This window comes from Lissotriton helveticus, chromosome 8, assembly GCF_964261635.1.
Source record: "Lissotriton helveticus chromosome 8, aLisHel1.1, whole genome shotgun sequence".
Taxonomy (NCBI): domain Eukaryota; kingdom Metazoa; phylum Chordata; class Amphibia; order Caudata; family Salamandridae; genus Lissotriton; species Lissotriton helveticus.
The window spans coordinates 1,038,191,330-1,038,208,397 of NC_136069.1; the positions used below are offsets into that span (position 1 = coordinate 1,038,191,330).

General features: G+C 42.3%; 1 protein-coding gene across 2 annotated transcripts in view; it reads right to left on the reverse strand.

The window, feature by feature from the left end:
* Window positions 1-17,068, reverse strand: part of MAP3K15 (mitogen-activated protein kinase kinase kinase 15) — a 1,227,172-nt gene that overhangs the window by 50,584 nt on the left and 1,159,520 nt on the right. For both annotated transcript variants that reach the window (XM_078657886.1, XM_078657885.1), the window contains 3 exons: window positions 13,319-13,504; window positions 11,475-11,580; window positions 5,174-5,384 (listed from right to left, as the gene is read on the reverse strand). In XM_078657886.1, coding sequence (XP_078514012.1) covers window positions 5,174-5,384; window positions 11,475-11,580; window positions 13,319-13,504 — 503 coding nt within the window. The remainder of the gene's footprint in view (window positions 1-5,173; window positions 5,385-11,474; window positions 11,581-13,318; window positions 13,505-17,068) is intronic.

A 17,068-nucleotide genomic window follows, 5' to 3' on the forward strand; every position in this document is an offset into this window, starting at 1 on the left:
GATTGGCTGCTAACACTTCAACCAGGAAGTGTTGGCAGTCTTCTTGGGACTTGGCTTTGAGTCCCACAACAAAGTAAAATGACAAAGGGGCAAGGTAGAAATATCCTGACCCCCCAGATATGGTAGGGGGCCCGCTCAGGGACACAGCTGGGGTAAAAAAGCGTATTTTTTTTATTCTGCAGCAGATTCGCAAATCTTCAGCAAAATTAAAAAAGAAGAAGTGCATGCTCTTGTGGTCTTTTTTAAAAGCCCCTAGGTGGACCAAATCCCGGGGGCATGAAGCAGGCGGACTCACAGGGCCCCCCTCTCAGGCTTATACAAAGCCCCAGGGACTGTCACCTCCCCAGAACTGTAAACAATAAAAATATGGGTGGGCCTGCCACCTTCCCAGGTCAATGAACACTCAAAATGCAGGGGCCCGCTTGCCCCCCCCCCCCACTGCCCCGGGGACCACCACCTTGCCAGGGAAAACTGTTTTTTTAATAAAATGCGGGAGAGGCCCTACTGCCCCACTACTTCCCAGGGACCCCCACCTCCCCGGGGCACACAGTTTATTAATGAAATGCGGGGTAGGCCCTACTGCTTCCCCTGCTGCCAAGGGAACTGCCACCTCGCCGGGGCACAAACACAATAATGAAGGAGGTCCGTTGTGGACCCCTGGCCCTAGAGCCGTAAATGGAGCAAACACTCTGCTTTCCGCAAGCGAGTGCAGAAAATGCTCTCACTTGCTGAAAGCAGAGCATGTCTCATTCCATGGCCACTGTCAAGCGAACAGGGAAACAAACAAATTGCTTTGAGATCCAGGGAGCTGCATGTGAGCAGTTTCCAAGGTCTCAAAGCAATGCCGGCTACTTTAGAAGGTGGGGAGCCGGAAGGGACTGCGGGGGCCTTGAGGCTCCCCCTGTGGTCCACAACGTTTGAAAAGTGGTTACCCTGGGTGAGACCATGTTACCCACACTACAAGCCGGGCTCAGAGGGATGGGGTCCTCTGGGCCAAATATGGCCCACAGAAAGGGGGTTACGCAACCCCCCTTCACTTTGAAACCCCCAAAAAAGCCTGGCAACTTGCCGTAGGCCTCGCCCCCTTTCTCCACCACTCTGCAAATGCCTCTCCTGGCATGCTGCTGGTTTGCTGATGAAGTCCCCTTGGCTCCTGAGGGTACTTAGGGGCCAACAAGATCTCCTGTCACCTCCCGTAAGTCCCATGCAGTGGAATTGTTGAGAGGTGGTCTGAGGCCACGCCCCCTTTCTCCACAACTCTTAAAACGTGCCTCTCAGTGCACTGCTGGTTGGGGGATGAAGTCCCCTTGCTTCCTGAGTGACTCAGGACTAAACAAGCAACAGTGTACCAGGAGGTGCGTTTGCAGAGTGGTGGAGAAAGGGGGCGTGGCCTCTGATGACTTCTCAGCAATCCAGCTGTGTGGGTCTTACTGAAGGTATCTGGAGGGCTAGCTGGCCCCAAAGGACCATCAAGATCCAAGGGGACTTCATCCCCCAACTAGTGGTGTGCCAGGAAGCGTTTTTGCAGAGTGGAGGAGAAAGGGGGCATGACCACCAAAAACCTCTCAGTAATCCCACTGTGTGGGACTTGCTGGAGATAACAAGAGGAGTAGTTGGCCCCCAAGAACCCTCAATAGCCAAGGGTACTTCAACCCCTATTAGTAGTGTGCCAGGAGGCACGTTCGCAGAGAGGTGGAGAAACGGGGACTTGGCCTCCTATGAGGTTCCAGCAATCCCAATGTTGGGACTTACTGGCAGTATCAGGAGGGGTAGTTGGTCCTCAAGGATGTCCTTGGGGACCAACTACCCCTCCTCTCATCTCCAGTAAGTCCCACACAGCGGGATTGCTGAAAGGTTTTCTGAGGCCACGCCCCCTTTCGCCACCACTCTGCAAACGCGGCTTTTGGTGCACTACTGGTTGGTGGATGAAGTCCACTTCACTCCTGAGGGACCTTGGGGGCCAAAAAGCCCTTCTGGTACCTACTATAAGTCCTACACAGTGGGATTTATGAGAGCTCGTCGGAGGCCCAGCCCCCTTTCTCCACCACTCTGCAAGCGCACCTCCTGGTACACTGTTGCTTGTTTAGTCCTGAGGCACTCAGGAAGCAAGGGGACTTCATCCCCCAACCAGCAGTGCACTGAGAGGCACGTTTTAAGAGTTGTGGATAAAGGGGGCGCGGCCTCAGACAACCTCTCAGTAATCCCACTGTGTGGGACTTGCTGGAGATAACAAGAGGAGTAGTTGGCCCCAAGAACCCTCAATAGCCAAGGGTACTTCAACCCCTATTAGTAGTGTGCCAGGAGGCACGTTCGCAGAGAGGTGGAGAAAGGGGACTTGGCCTCCTATGAGGTTCCAGCAATCCCAATGTTGGGACTTACTGGCAGTACCAGGAGGGGTAGTTGGTCCTCAAGGATGTCCTTGGGGACCAACTACCCCTCCTCTCATCTCCAGTAAGTCCCACACAGCGGGATTGCTGAAAGGTTTTCTGAGGCCGCGCCCCCTTTCTCCACCACTCTGCAAACGCGGCTTTTGGTGCACTACTGGTTGGTGGATGAAGTCCACTTCACTCCTGAGGGACCTTGGGGGCCAAAAAGCCCTTCTGGTACCTACTATAAGTCCTACACAGTGGGATTTATGAGAGCTCGTCGGAGGCCCAGCCCCTTTTCTCCACCACTCTGCAAACGTGACTACTACTTAAAAAACATACAAATTCACAGAACAAACCAAAGGTTGCAGAGACGTTAAAGTTAGGAATTAGCATTTAAAAAACCTTAGAAATTCTCTGATAAAACCAAAGGTTACAGGGACGTGATAGCTAGGATATGGTATAAAAAAATTAGAACTTCACTTTGAAAAACCAACGGCTACAGAAACTTTATAGTTAGGCTCAGGTTTCACTCATATAAAACCAGTGAAATTCAGCAGTTATAGCTAGCTGAGCTAACTATAACTTGTGCCACCACAATGAAACTGCTGATGACCTCACATATTACATCACTCATGACATGGTCAGTGACATTACTGATGACACTACTGATAACATCTTAAATGACATTACTATTGGCATCATCTACAGAATCTCTGATGCACCCACTCACACCTCATATAACTGTTTATACACCCACTCCAACTTCCACGCTACCATTCTCAAACCCATTCACTCACCCATACCAGTACTTACACAGCTACTCACTGATTCATATATATGTTTAACACTCATAAACTTTTAAAAAAACACTCACAATCACTGGTTGATGTCATGAGCAATGTAATCAGTGATGTCATTTGAGATGTCAAGAGTGATGTAATATGTGAGGTCATAAGCAGTGCACTATGTATATCGGCTTCATCCAAAAAAGGTACGTAGCACTCGCATGGTGAAACGATTTATTAATTTAATAAAAGCAATTCTTCCAGACACGTTTTGGTGTGATGCCGTTATCAATGTTTAAAATGCTATTAACATGGTGCCTTTCTTCTGATTGGGTTACATTCTACATCCTCCATCTTCATTGGTGGATTCCAGGCCAAAAGGAGGGCTGCAATGCTTTTACTAATGTTTTACAGCTGCAAGTTCTTTCAGTACCATTACTGTCACTACGAACACATACATCATTTCATAGGCCCAAATGCCAAATTGAAATAATCCCAGATGGGCTGTCTCAGATACCAGTTATGATACCTTCATCACGTTGCTGGTCATGTTTTTTTACAGTCCCTCCGTAGCCCCTCGATAGGGCGACCCGTTCATAATACTCCATATTAACCCCTCACCATTATTTTTATTTTAGTTAATTCACATTAATTCCTATGGTGTTTTAGTATGCTTCTTCTTCTCTTCACCAAACTGCATCCAGCACCATGGAAAAACAGGGATTGTGCACGATTCACTGTACTTAGGGGCCGATTAGGATGGAGGATTTTCCGCCTCCTCCGGGCCGGCGGAAGCCACCACCGGCCCGGAGGAGGCGGAAAATCCTCTGCGGAGTCACCAAAGACCCACCGCCGCATTACGATGGCTGGTGATTCTTGGTTTCTGTCCGCTGCTTTTCCGCCGCGGTCGGATTACAACCGCGGCGGAAAAGCTCTCATTTGGCTGGCAGTGTCTATCAGACACCGCCAGCCAATTTAGGAAACATTTGTAAACATGCTTTTCCGCGGCGGTTTTTCCGCCGTGGAAAAGCATGTGTACTTTTGATTTTGGGGGCCCGTTGCGGGCCCCCAGGGTGTGGACGGGTGGGGGGTGCACATGGGGGGTACCTATGGTACCCCCCAGCATTTACATGCACAAAGCGGCAGGCACTGCGCGGTGCCTGCCGCTTTTTGCATGTAAATGTAAAACATGCACTTTTAACATTGCGGCGGGTGCTGCTTGAAGCAGCACCCGCCGCAATGTTAAATATCCAGGATGTGACCGCCAGGGTGGCGGTCACATCCTAATTTGCACGGAGGGACCGCCGCAGCCCATGCGGACGGTCCCTCCACCTCTGGGATGGCCCACCCTTACAGTTTGGTGAATGATATACTAAATATGTAGCAAGACTGACAGAGAGATGATATGGTCCCATTGTCATACAGATATGAAAGGGATTTATGGTATTTAAGCTTTCAGTAAATATAAGGGGGACGATGACACATTGGTCATTGGATTTATGATTGTTGCAGCAAACGGAATCAAGTAAGACCTATCTATCAGAGACACTGGCAACTGCTGCCAATGCTATTGCTACAAAATCCTTTATTATGTATTATGTAGTTTCTTGCTTCCTTAGTGTCTTCCTATTTCTGATATTCTCTTTTCTTTTCTCTCACTCTTTCTTCTTCTACTTTCCTCAATCTCATGCACTCCGGTGCACAGTCTATTTCATTCTTGGACTCTACACTTCACATATCCATGTTTCACATCCTGCTTGTATCATTTTCGTACACATCATTCTAAATCTTTAAACATTCATTCTCATGTTGCTTCCTCTCTCGCAAATGTTTTACACTGAGTGAGAGTGTTGACAAACCACCACATGAAAAGGCCTATATTTTTTCCTAAAATGATCCCTAGTGGTTTGTACAAGAGTAGATCTTGTGAGTTGTTTCTTATCCCCATTCGTCTTGAAAATTAATATGAACCACCTATGCTACAAGATGCCTAAAAAACACAAGTATAAGAAAAATTACCTGCTTGTCTCCTGCTTCAACTTGCTTAACTGAAGGCTAAGTTGCTGATGCTGAGTCTCTTGGGAAGCTACAGAACTAAGAGTGTTCACTCCGGAAGTAACCACAGGTTCCTCATTTCCATTTTGTTCCACAGGTCGATAGTCATCCTCATCCTCAACATCTTTCTCCACCCCTTCACACTCCGACACTGGCTCTAAATGAGTGCGAAGTTCTGTAAAATAAATATAGAGAGTGGAGAGTAAACAACTCTGGATGCCTGTAGGAATGTATTTAGCATCCAATACATTCAGAATGAGAAGAAGCACATTTTTAGTATTTTACTCACTCATTAACTACTCAAACAGTGTCATGTAGAAACAGAAAAAATAGCATTTTCATTTATATTAATTACAAGAGAACGGTACAGGCGCATCCCTGGAAAGAGGTTGATGACAAGTCCAGTAATAAGGGAGAGGGCACAGGTTTACCAATCATGTATTGTTGTAGACTAAACCCTAAAGTAAAGCCCTGAAACTTATACCTCTGGAAGCATTCCTCCCTGTTCAGGGTTAATGTGGTGCATGGGTGGTTGGCTATCCCCTCTTTTCTATATTTTGTAAAGCAAATATGCACCTATTCACCCAGTTAAACCAAGATTATATCCTACAGTGCCAAGCATATGCTGATGAGGCCCAAGGGCCAATTCAGAAAGGCAAATTTACACTACTCACATGTGGATCTACTCATACAACTGGGTGTAAATCTCCACATTTTTCTATAAAACATTTCAACCTCAATCCCTTAAATGAAGTCCTGAAGCCTCTTACAACCAATTTTACAACTGTAAAGTTACTAGTACTAATTCGCCGGATGTTCATGGAGATCTCTGCCACCGGGGCATAGATCTACTATGAGGTAAATATTGGACAATAAATAAAGCGTGTTTCTTAAAATAAATTAAATAAAAATGTTATTATAAAATATCCATGTAAATGAATATAAAATAATCAATATTAACTCAGAAGCAATATAATAAAAAGTTATAACACATTACTGTATCATGTTGAATTGTAAATTAATATATATATATATATATATATATATATATATCCTTAAAAAAACGGCGTTCCTTAGCGAACACTCGGGCGTCGTTTATACAAAACCACATTCCACGTGCAAGTCCAACAAAGTTGAATTTATTACTCCATAAATCAACGTGACGCGTTTCGCACTCCACAGAGCGTGTGATCAAGCGCTCTGTGGAGTGCGAAACGCGCCACGTTGATTTATGGAGTAATATTCAACTTTGTTGGACTTGCACGTGGAATGTGGTTTTGTATAAACGACGCCCGAGTGTTCGCTAAGGAACGCCGTTTTTTTAAGGATATTGTTGCCGGTTGCTTCGCCGGAACGAACCACCCCAGGAGAAGGCGAGGGGTTTTCAGTAGGAGCAATTTGCTGTGAAATATATATATATAGGATGGTTCACCTGAAGAGTACGCACAACGGAATGAAGCGCCATGCAGCCCCGCACCTGAACCCTCTTTGCTAAAACCGTTACATGGATTAGGGGTCTGCGGTGCTCCCGGGGACTGGACTCCGGTATCCGGCCCCCAGTCAATCCGAAAGGTGGACTGACACCGGGGGAACCGGCATCATAACATCGTCGCAGAGGTTTAAAAGTGGCTGGACCACAATGGGACAATTATCCACCACCCACTGAAGGGTTTTTAAAAAACAGTTGCAAATCACGCTGACTACACTACAGGTACCAGAATCCTGCTAACCAACGGAAGTGATTCCTAATGGGTGGAGCTTGTTGGAGCTATGTTAAAATTGAAAATCTCTACCTGTGGTAAACCAGCGAACTGAATTGGTGGCAGGCGCAACGTCTTGAAAAAGTTTCTAGCAGAAACGAAACATGTCGACAAAAACGCATTGTCCTGTTACCCTGCACGAATAAATGGTTAAAGGCAAGGTTTGTGGCGACTCATCTTTCTCCCGTGGGAGATATCCGGTTGTAACAAATATCAGCGTGGTTCACCTGAAGAGGTACGCACACCGGAAAAAAGCATAAGGCAAGGTTGCAGCGATTCATCTTTCCCTAGTGGGAGATACCTTGTTGAAATAAATATCAGGATGGTTCACCTGAAGAGTACGCACAACGGAATGAAGCGCCATGCAGCCCCGCACCTGAACCCTCTTTGCTAAAACCGTTACATGGATTAGGGGTCTGCGGTGCTCCCGGGGACTGGACTCCGGTATCCGGCCCCCAGTCAATCCGAAAGGTGGACTGACACCGGGGGAACCGGCATCATAACATCGTCGCAGAGGTTTAAAAGTGGCTGGACCACAATGGGACAATTATCCACCACCCACTGAAGGGTTTTTAAAAAACAGTTGCAAATCACGCTGACTACACTACAGGTACCAGAATCCTGCTAACCAACGGAAGTGATTCCTAATGGGTGGAGCTTGTTGGAGCTATGTTAAAATTGAAAATCTCTACCTGTGGTAAACCAGCGAACTGAATTGGTGGCAGGCGCAACGTCTTGAAAAAGTTTCTAGCAGAAACGAAACATGTCGACAAAAACGCATTGTCCTGTTACCCTGCACGAATAAATGGTTAAAGGCAAGGTTTGTGGCGACTCATCTTTCTCCCGTGGGAGATATCCGGTTGTAACAAATATCAGCGTGGTTCACCTGAAGAGGTACGCACACCGGAAAAAAGCATAAGGCAAGGTTGCAGCGATTCATCTTTCCCTAGTGGGAGATACCTTGTTGAAATAAATATCAGGATGGTTCACCTGAAGAGTACGCACAACGGAATGAAGCGCCATGCAGCCCCGCACCTGAACCCTCTTTGCTAAAACCGTTACATGGATTAGGGGTCTGCGGTGCTCCCGGGGACTGGACTCCGGTATCCGGCCCCCAGTCAATCCGAAAGGTGGACTGACACCGGGGGAACCGGCATCATAACATCGTCGCAGAGGTTTAAAAGTGGCTGGACCACAATGGGACAATTATCCACCACCCACTGAAGGGTTTTTAAAAAACAGTTGCAAATCACGCTGACTACACTACAGGTACCAGAATCCTGCTAACCAACGGAAGTGATTCCTAATGGGTGGAGCTTGTTGGAGCTATGTTAAAATTGAAAATCTCTACCTGTGGTAAACCAGCGAACTGAATTGGTGGCAGGCGCAACGTCTTGAAAAAGTTTCTAGCAGAAACGAAACATGTCGACAAAAACGCATTGTCCTGTTACCCTGCACGAATAAATGGTTAAAGGCAAGGTTTGTGGCGACTCATCTTTCTCCCGTGGGAGATATCCGGTTGTAACAAATATCAGCGTGGTTCACCTGAAGAGGTACGCACACCGGAAAAAAGCATAAGGCAAGGTTGCAGCGATTCATCTTTCCCTAGTGGGAGATACCTTGTTGAAATAAATATCAGGATGGTTCACCTGAAGAGTACGCACAACGGAATGAAGCGCCATGCAGCCCCGCACCTGAACCCTCTTTGCTAAAACCGTTACATGGATTAGGGGTCTGCGGTGCTCCCGGGGACTGGACTCCGGTATCCGGCCCCCAGTCAATCCGAAAGGTGGACTGACACCGGGGGAACCGGCATCATAACATCGTCGCAGAGGTTTAAAAGTGGCTGGACCACAATGGGACAATTATCCACCACCCACTGAAGGGTTTTTAAAAAACAGTTGCAAATCACGCTGACTACACTACAGGTACCAGAATCCTGCTAACCAACGGAAGTGATTCCTAATGGGTGGAGCTTGTTGGAGCTATGTTAAAATTGAAAATCTCTACCTGTGGTAAACCAGCGAACTGAATTGGTGGCAGGCGCAACGTCTTGAAAAAGTTTCTAGCAGAAACGAAACATGTCGACAAAAACGCATTGTCCTGTTACCCTGCACGAATAAATGGTTAAAGGCAAGGTTTGTGGCGACTCATCTTTCTCCCGTGGGAGATATCCGGTTGTAACAAATATCAGCGTGGTTCACCTGAAGAGGTACGCACACCGGAAAAAAGCATAAGGCAAGGTTGCAGCGATTCATCTTTCCCTAGTGGGAGATACCTTGTTGAAATATATATATATATATATATATGTTTAGCAAATGCGCTCCTGCGCTTCCAGCAGTCACCCTCACACGCTCCATGCTATCCAGCTTGGTGTAGCCTCTCAGCCTCTGAACTCCCGTTTCTCCTGCAATTTTTCAAGTGCCCGACGCGTTTCGAGGCTAAAACGCCTCTTCTTCATGGGGCTCAAAACATGAAACAGGCAGTATTCTCACCCTTCGTTTTTCTAACTTTAATTCAATTAGAGGGAACTGCCCTAAGTGGGCGTGGCTTGTAGGAATGATGGTTGTCGTAGTCCTTGGTGAGTATAACAATCATACCTTGAGTAGGTTGCCTGCTTTGTTTGAAGATTATGCCAAAGTCGTTATGCCCTTGAGTAGGGGGAGAGCTCGAGGGTTCAGGGGCCATCAATGTCTTGGGGGCGTTAGAACCACAGGCGCGATGCAGAGTGCAACGCGGGGCCTCCCTGCGCTGTGTTACGTTCCACTACAGCCAGGGATGGTGCTCTGCTGCACGGCCAGGGGCAGCCGTGTATTATCCAAGTTTAGCAAATGCGCTCCTGCGCTTCCAGCAGTCACCCTCACACGCTCCATGCTATCCAGCTTGGTGTAGCCTCTCAGCCTCTGAACTCCCATTTCTCCTGCAATTTTTCAAGTGCCCGACGCGTTTCGAGGCTAAAACGCCTCTTCTTCATGGGGCTCAAAACATGAAACAGGCAGTATTCTCACCCTTCGTTTTTCTAACTTTAATTCAATTAGAGGGAACCGCCCTAAGTGGGCGTGGCTTGTAGGAATGATGGTTGTCGTAGTCCTTGGTGAGTATAACAATCATACCTTGAGTAGGTTGCCTGCTTTGTTTGAAGATTATGCCAAAGTCGTTATGCCCTTGAGTAGGGGGAGAGCTCGAGGGTTCAGGGGCCATCAATGTCTCGGGGGCGTTAGAACCACATGTGTGTGTATATATATATATATATATATATATATATACACACACACACATATATATATATATATATATATACACACATATATATATATATATATAGTTTTCTATAGGAGTGTTTTGCAGTATCAGTGGTTGGGCCTGTGTACTGCTTGACTTACTCTGGAGTAGACACCCTCAGACTATATCTTGTGAATAGCGATTCCCAATTTTCCCACCATTTCCCCTGGTCCCGCCTACACTTATTAAACAAATGTATACCTATGCTTGGGGGATCTCTGCCACTGCAGAATAGATCTCCTGACAGGAAAGATAAGAGCAGGGGAGGTGGACCTCTCCACCTAGCTAGGTTTATGAATTGCATTTTGTGGTACCTAAATAGTATAACCAGACTACTACTTTACATACTTCAAAATGCCCGATCCCCAGAGGAAACTGAAGGACAAACGGCCTGTACTTGGCTGTCTGAGTAAGGTGCAGCATCAGGTGTGGTGTAATTGCCATTCTTTAAAAAACACGCATGAAATCTGCCAGTTGAATGCTATTGAAAATTGGCAAACATTTTTTCCAATTAGTTACTTTATCTAATATGCCAAAATGCATGTCAATAAAATAAAACAACAAAAACACCAAAATCACTCAATTCATATTAATTATGGATTGGAGAACAAAGTCATTTACCAGTTGAGGAACTCGTCCATTTCTGGGATCTAAGTAGTGTCAGGAATTTCTTTTTGATGAAGTTCTGGGTTTTTTAAAAGAGTCGTCTGCCTTTGGAAATTTACTAAATGCCTTAGATCAAATCGTTACAAAAACTCTAATATAACAGAACAAGAAACGTAGGATTCGGGGCATCACAATCAAAATCCCCCATCTAATTGATGGAACAATCTCCACATACCAATATGTTGCATCTCAACACTGAGTAAGATTAATTCGTGTTTGAACTAGTCTAAGGGTTAACTTATACTTTTTACAGTTTAATTGGCCTTTGGATTTATATCATATGCTTTGTGTGTTAAGTTTTTACATTCACTTGTGTTCAGTTATACAATGCTACATATTCTGTCGGTATTTAACCTTTGCTATCCGTGTCTGTAATCTGACCATCGGCAAGTTGCCTCTTAAGGCATTGATATTATGTCAAAAAGTAAAAACACGCTTACAAACAGAAGAGAAGCTAGCGCGACTTAAAATGTCTGTTTTTGATATTTCTATGTGAATTTCTGTTTTTATTTAATCAGAACGATTTCTATGTAAGCAGATTCCTTCTTCTCTCTTACCAGGGATAAGAATGGTGACAGCGGCCTGGACGGCTCGACGAATTATGTTATCCATGGCAAACATCCAATGAGGTCTGATTAAGTGATTCCTTAAGACTTTATTTACCTACAAGTGCAAAAAGATAAAAACACAACTAATGCAATCTTCAACTTATTGTCAAAATATTAGTTCTACATGGATTATCATTTCTTGATGGCCACCTCACCGATATGTGTGTGTGTCGAACAACTATAGCTTGCCAATGTCATATGTATTGTTTACAATATTAAACATAGGCTTCTTACTACATATATTAATTTTGCAAATATATATACATAGGGATATGCAGATGCATTTTTTTCTCTTTCAAATTTGCTATATATATATGTGGTGAGTTATAGTTGTTCGAAAATATCACTGATGTAGATATTTCATGTTAGTTGTGGACCGTGCTATAAATTGTATAAATAATGTTTAGCTGAAATTGGTAGACAAAAACTATAAGTATGATATTTGTAATGTTTGGTTAGTTTAAATGTGTTGTTGTTGTAATTTAATAACCCTTAACTATAAGTACATTTTAACCTTTGGTTTTATGTTTGTGGGTGAGTAGATATATGTATATATATATAAAAATATGTGTATACATATATATCTATATATATATATATATCTATATTATACTTTCTTCTCTGGCTCCCTCTCTCAGTTGCCTTATGGATAGACCCCCAGCTATTACCTATAAAGAATGCTTTTAGCTCTCCCTTCACAACTAGCTTCCACGGATTCCATGCTGATCATGTAGGTTTCAACAGAATGTGGTCTGCTGTATTGCTGTATAAACCTCATACCGAAATGTACCAAGAAACATTACTAGAAATGGACATTGAGGTTTCTGTGACAGTCTACCTGATAATGTCTTAAATATAAACTCAATTCATTCACAGCAAGAAAGTGACAGTGTTTGTGGTTATGATGTGGCCTTAATGAGAGCAGGCATAATTACACTCAGCATACTATAAAGCCTAAATTGAAGGGTATGGCAAAGGACACCTGAATTCTAGGCATACTATTTCCATTAACATTTAAGCATCCTTTTATACCCCAATTTAAGTGTGAGCATATTATGGGGTCGCTGTCAGCCAAGAGGTACGTAGTACCCTATACCAACCTAACAGGCTCAAACAGTAAGCATTCTTGTGTTCTAAACCCTCGAAAGACCTTTTTTGTTTCAAATGGACACCATTAGGCTACCTTCCAAAAATAGAGATTAAAAGTTGATATACATCGTTGTCTCACCTTGGCATTACATACCTTCCAAGAAGACACTCGCTGCACTATTTATAGCCACATATACCATGCATCATTTTTTTTTAAAAGGACAGACAATCTTCTCGTCTCTTGAAGAAGGCACACGAAGAGCATGCCATTTGAGCAGCAACAGGGCCCCAATATTTTCATGTTCTTTCTAATGAACAATTCTGTGCACCTATTAAGATTATTTTTTTCTACTGAAACATGCCATCTTACTTTTTGGATTTCCTCATTTTCACTCCTATAACAAAAACTAACCACTATATGTTCATATGTTCGTATTTTGTCAATATTGTATGCAACTAGAAAGATACAAATACTCCTTCATTTCGTGACCTGCGCCATTATCACCAGGGACCCACTGTGTATCTATTACCTCAGTGTGAGAACTTCTCCCTGTTTGTCTAAGACACTTGTCTCATAACTTTGGATACTGCCAGCCTTGTCCTGGCAGGAAATATTTGTCCATACAACGGACTTCTTAGCATGTCTTTCTTCACACGTTAAACTGCATACTGCTCACTGAGGTAAATTTCCTTTGAGAACTTACGGCATCCTGAAATCCGAAGAGCACCAGCTGAATCTGATTGATAGAAGTGCTGTCAAAGTCCAAATCCACCTTGAGCTTGGAGATGGTTGAGGCCATGACCCTCTGCTCGGGAGAGCGGATGAAGTCTCGAAGAATGTTGATGATCTGCTTGATGTGAGTGACAGAGAGCTGCACCTCTTCGGAACTCTACAAAAAAAGACATACATGTGAAGCCAGCGGCTAACAGGGATCCGAAGAGACACTCCCAATGTGTAAAGAATAAAAATGAGAATTTAAACACACTTATTAAGATTTTTGTCAAAGTTTTGGTAGAAATGTCACTGGTGCAGAACGTGCATTGTGTGAAAAGGTCTACAGCTGGACTGCAGAAACATAGAGAAAGGGCTTTGTACACTGGAGCGAATGAAGAGAAATAAAAGTTCAAAGAGATGTAGGTTGGAGAGTTACAAGTTACAATTCCAAATACAAACAAGGTGTTGGGCAGTTAAGGAATCTGAACTACGCAGGCCGCCAAACTGATTTAAATCAGATGAAATTGCAGGGCAGATATTTGGTCTCAATTCTGATTTCACTCCAGAATTCAGACACTGTCAAAAATACCATGTAGTCTTCAAGATGCAAGCCCTCGGGGCGGCTCCAAGACAGCAAAGTTGTAATGGCATCCGTCTTCAAGTAGGGAATTACCCTCTGATGCAAGATGCAATATGTCTTCACAGCGGGCAGCATTAATATAACACGTTCCACAGCTACACCATTTGAATTCACAACCACATACCACAGACTCAAGGAGAAGTGGTGAACCCGGCTACGTGGGACTGATATGTTTTCACAGAGGTACAGATAACATGACCTGTACTGCTATTAATCTGTTGACACACCTGTCTTCAGTCTGCCCATCTCTAGGTGTGGGTGACAGGGCAACCTCTACTATGACTGGGGAAACATTTTACGGGCATATTTAATGGGCTCTAAGATGTCGAGTACACTGGGATTTATTTAAGTGTATATTATGTATGCCTTTGTTTTAATATTATGTGTTTGTTTTTTGTATATTATTTTAGGATTAGGTGACAAGTTGTAGGTGAATAGGATGTGAGCTATTTTTATTTTTTATTTTTTAAGTTTGGTATGTTTAAATTTGCTGTGCTCATTTCTCTTTTATGTTTGTTTTTTAATTGTGTAAAATTCTAATTTTAATGTTATCTTAAAAAAAAATCTAAAAAGTGTTTTTATATAATTTGATACTATGTTTTGGCTTCCTTCACAAGTAAAACAATGTTTTTGTTATGTTTTTTTAAATGATTGAATGTAATTATTTTTAATAGATATATTGGTTTTAAATTGTACAGTGTTTTTGGCAATTTGTCTTTTTGGCATTGGGGGTCTTACATGTATATTTTGTCTTATATTTTAAAATGTTGTTCCTTTTTTATTCTTTCAATGTAACAATTATAGCTATTACTTATAAAGTTAAAGTAAATACATATTTTTTAAAAACTTTTCTTAGTACTCTCAATATACTTTTTTTGTGTTGTGAGGCTTATGTTTTGGGATGAACAGAATGGATTTCTGCAATGCATTTGTATTAGTGTAATGTCTATTATAAGTGTGTAGTAGTACTTAATTTTGAAATCTAAAATGACAGCACTTTTTCAAATGTCTTTAAGTTTGGAGTGGGGATACTGAATTTTAACGTGTCCCCCCACCCACCAAAAATGAATATTTTCTTCAATGAGGTGATGTTATGAAGCTTGGATTTTAGAATCACAAATCTATACCCCCACCCTTTCACCATTCTGGATAGGTTTGGGTGGAAATAATACTCCTAACCCCCTCCCCCGAGTCCAACAACTTCCCCAATGTTATTAAGTTTGCAGTTGGAATAGTAAATCGGAACTCCTCAAAGTCCAACACTTCCCCAAATGTGGTTAACTTTGAGTTTGTACAGTTAACTGCCCCCCCACCCCAACGTCCATCACTTTCCTCAATATGGTTAAATTTGGAGTGAGAATGGTAAATTCAAGCCCCCTCAAAAGTCCAACACTTTCCCTAACGTGAATGTTCAAAGTTTAATAAGTAAATCGGAAACCCCCGAATGTCCAACATTTTCCCCAATGGGGTTAACCTTGAAGTGGGAATATTGAAGCAGCCCCCCTCTCAAAGTAGAACATTCTCCCCAATGTGTTAGGTTTGAAGTTAGAATAGGAAATCTGAGGCCCTCAAAGTCCAACACTTCCCCCAATATAGTTAAGTTTAGTGTTGCAAAAAGTGAACCTGAACGGTCCCCGAAACTCCAACACTTTCCTTAATAAGGTTAACTTTGTTATTTAGAGATGGAATAGTAAGTCTAAAGTCCCCAAAGTCCACCGGTTTCCCCAATGTCGTTACGTTTGGAGTGGGAATAGTAAATTTGATCTTCTTAAAATCTACCACTTTCCACAATGTAATAATGTTTGGAGATTAAATAGTAATTCTGAACACTCCCAAGTCTAACATTTTCCCAATGTTGTTAAGTTGGGAATGGGAATGGTATTGTCTGAACCCCTAAAGTCCAACACTGTCCCCTGTGTTGTTAAGTTTAGAGTTTGATTAGTAAATATGAACCCCTAGAAGTCCCAACATTTTGCCCATGTGGTTAATTTTGGAGAGGTAATAATCATTTGGATATCCAAACCTTTCCTCAATGTGCTTACATTTTGAGTGGGAAGAGTAAATCTTAGCCTTCCAGTTCCAACAATTTGGCCAATATGAATAAGTTTGGAATGTGAATAGAAAATTTGAACTCCCTAAAGACCAACAGTTTCTCCAATGTGGTTACGTTTTAAGTGAGAATAGAGTCCACGCAGACAACCCAAATACAACACTTTCCACAGAGTGGGAGTTTGGAGTGGGAATATTACCTTGCCCCCTACCTAAAGTTCAATTTTTCCTGAAGTGATGAAAGAAGTAAACTAGATTTTTTTCAGATTATAACACTTTTTCAGATGTGGCTAAGTATCTATGGGGAATAATAAATGGGATATCAATAAACTGTTACTATTAGTTTGCATGTTTTATTTGTATATTAAAAGCTATGCTCCTTTTTAGTATAAATTGTTTGTTTGTTGTTTTTATAAAGTATTTTTTTTACCTTTTATTGTTATAGAAATGTTCTCAATATATATATACCATTTTTGCTGGCCATTATTTATAAACAATTGCACTTTTTTGAATATTTTTTATTTCCCCCAAAACTTTTTTATCGCCATAATAACTGTAAATAAACATATGATATACGTGTAGTACACCTTAATTTTGTATTTGTAGTTACACAGCTTATTTAAAAATGTATAATCATTTTGAATAAACACATGATTCTTGACATACATTTTTTAAACATCATTAATATATTTAAAAGTAGTGGAAAAATTGGTCAAATATTGTTATCAATAATTTTAATATATATTTGTACATTGTTATTTATACACAGAAAGACATTGACATTTTAACATGTTACTTATAATTTTATAAATATTACTAAATAGAAGTTATTTTATTAACATTGATTTGAATGAAACTGAAGTTGTCTTTTTTTATTTAATTTTCAGCCATTTCGGCTCTTCATGGAGTTTTAGTTGCGGTTTCCAATGGCTGGTCTCCAGTTCAGGTAGACTAGGCTTTGTAATTGGATGTTGATTTAGTGTATTCTTTAATTAAGTATGTGTTCATTTGTTTAAGGTACTGTGGTAAGCTTTATTGTGAAATGTGATG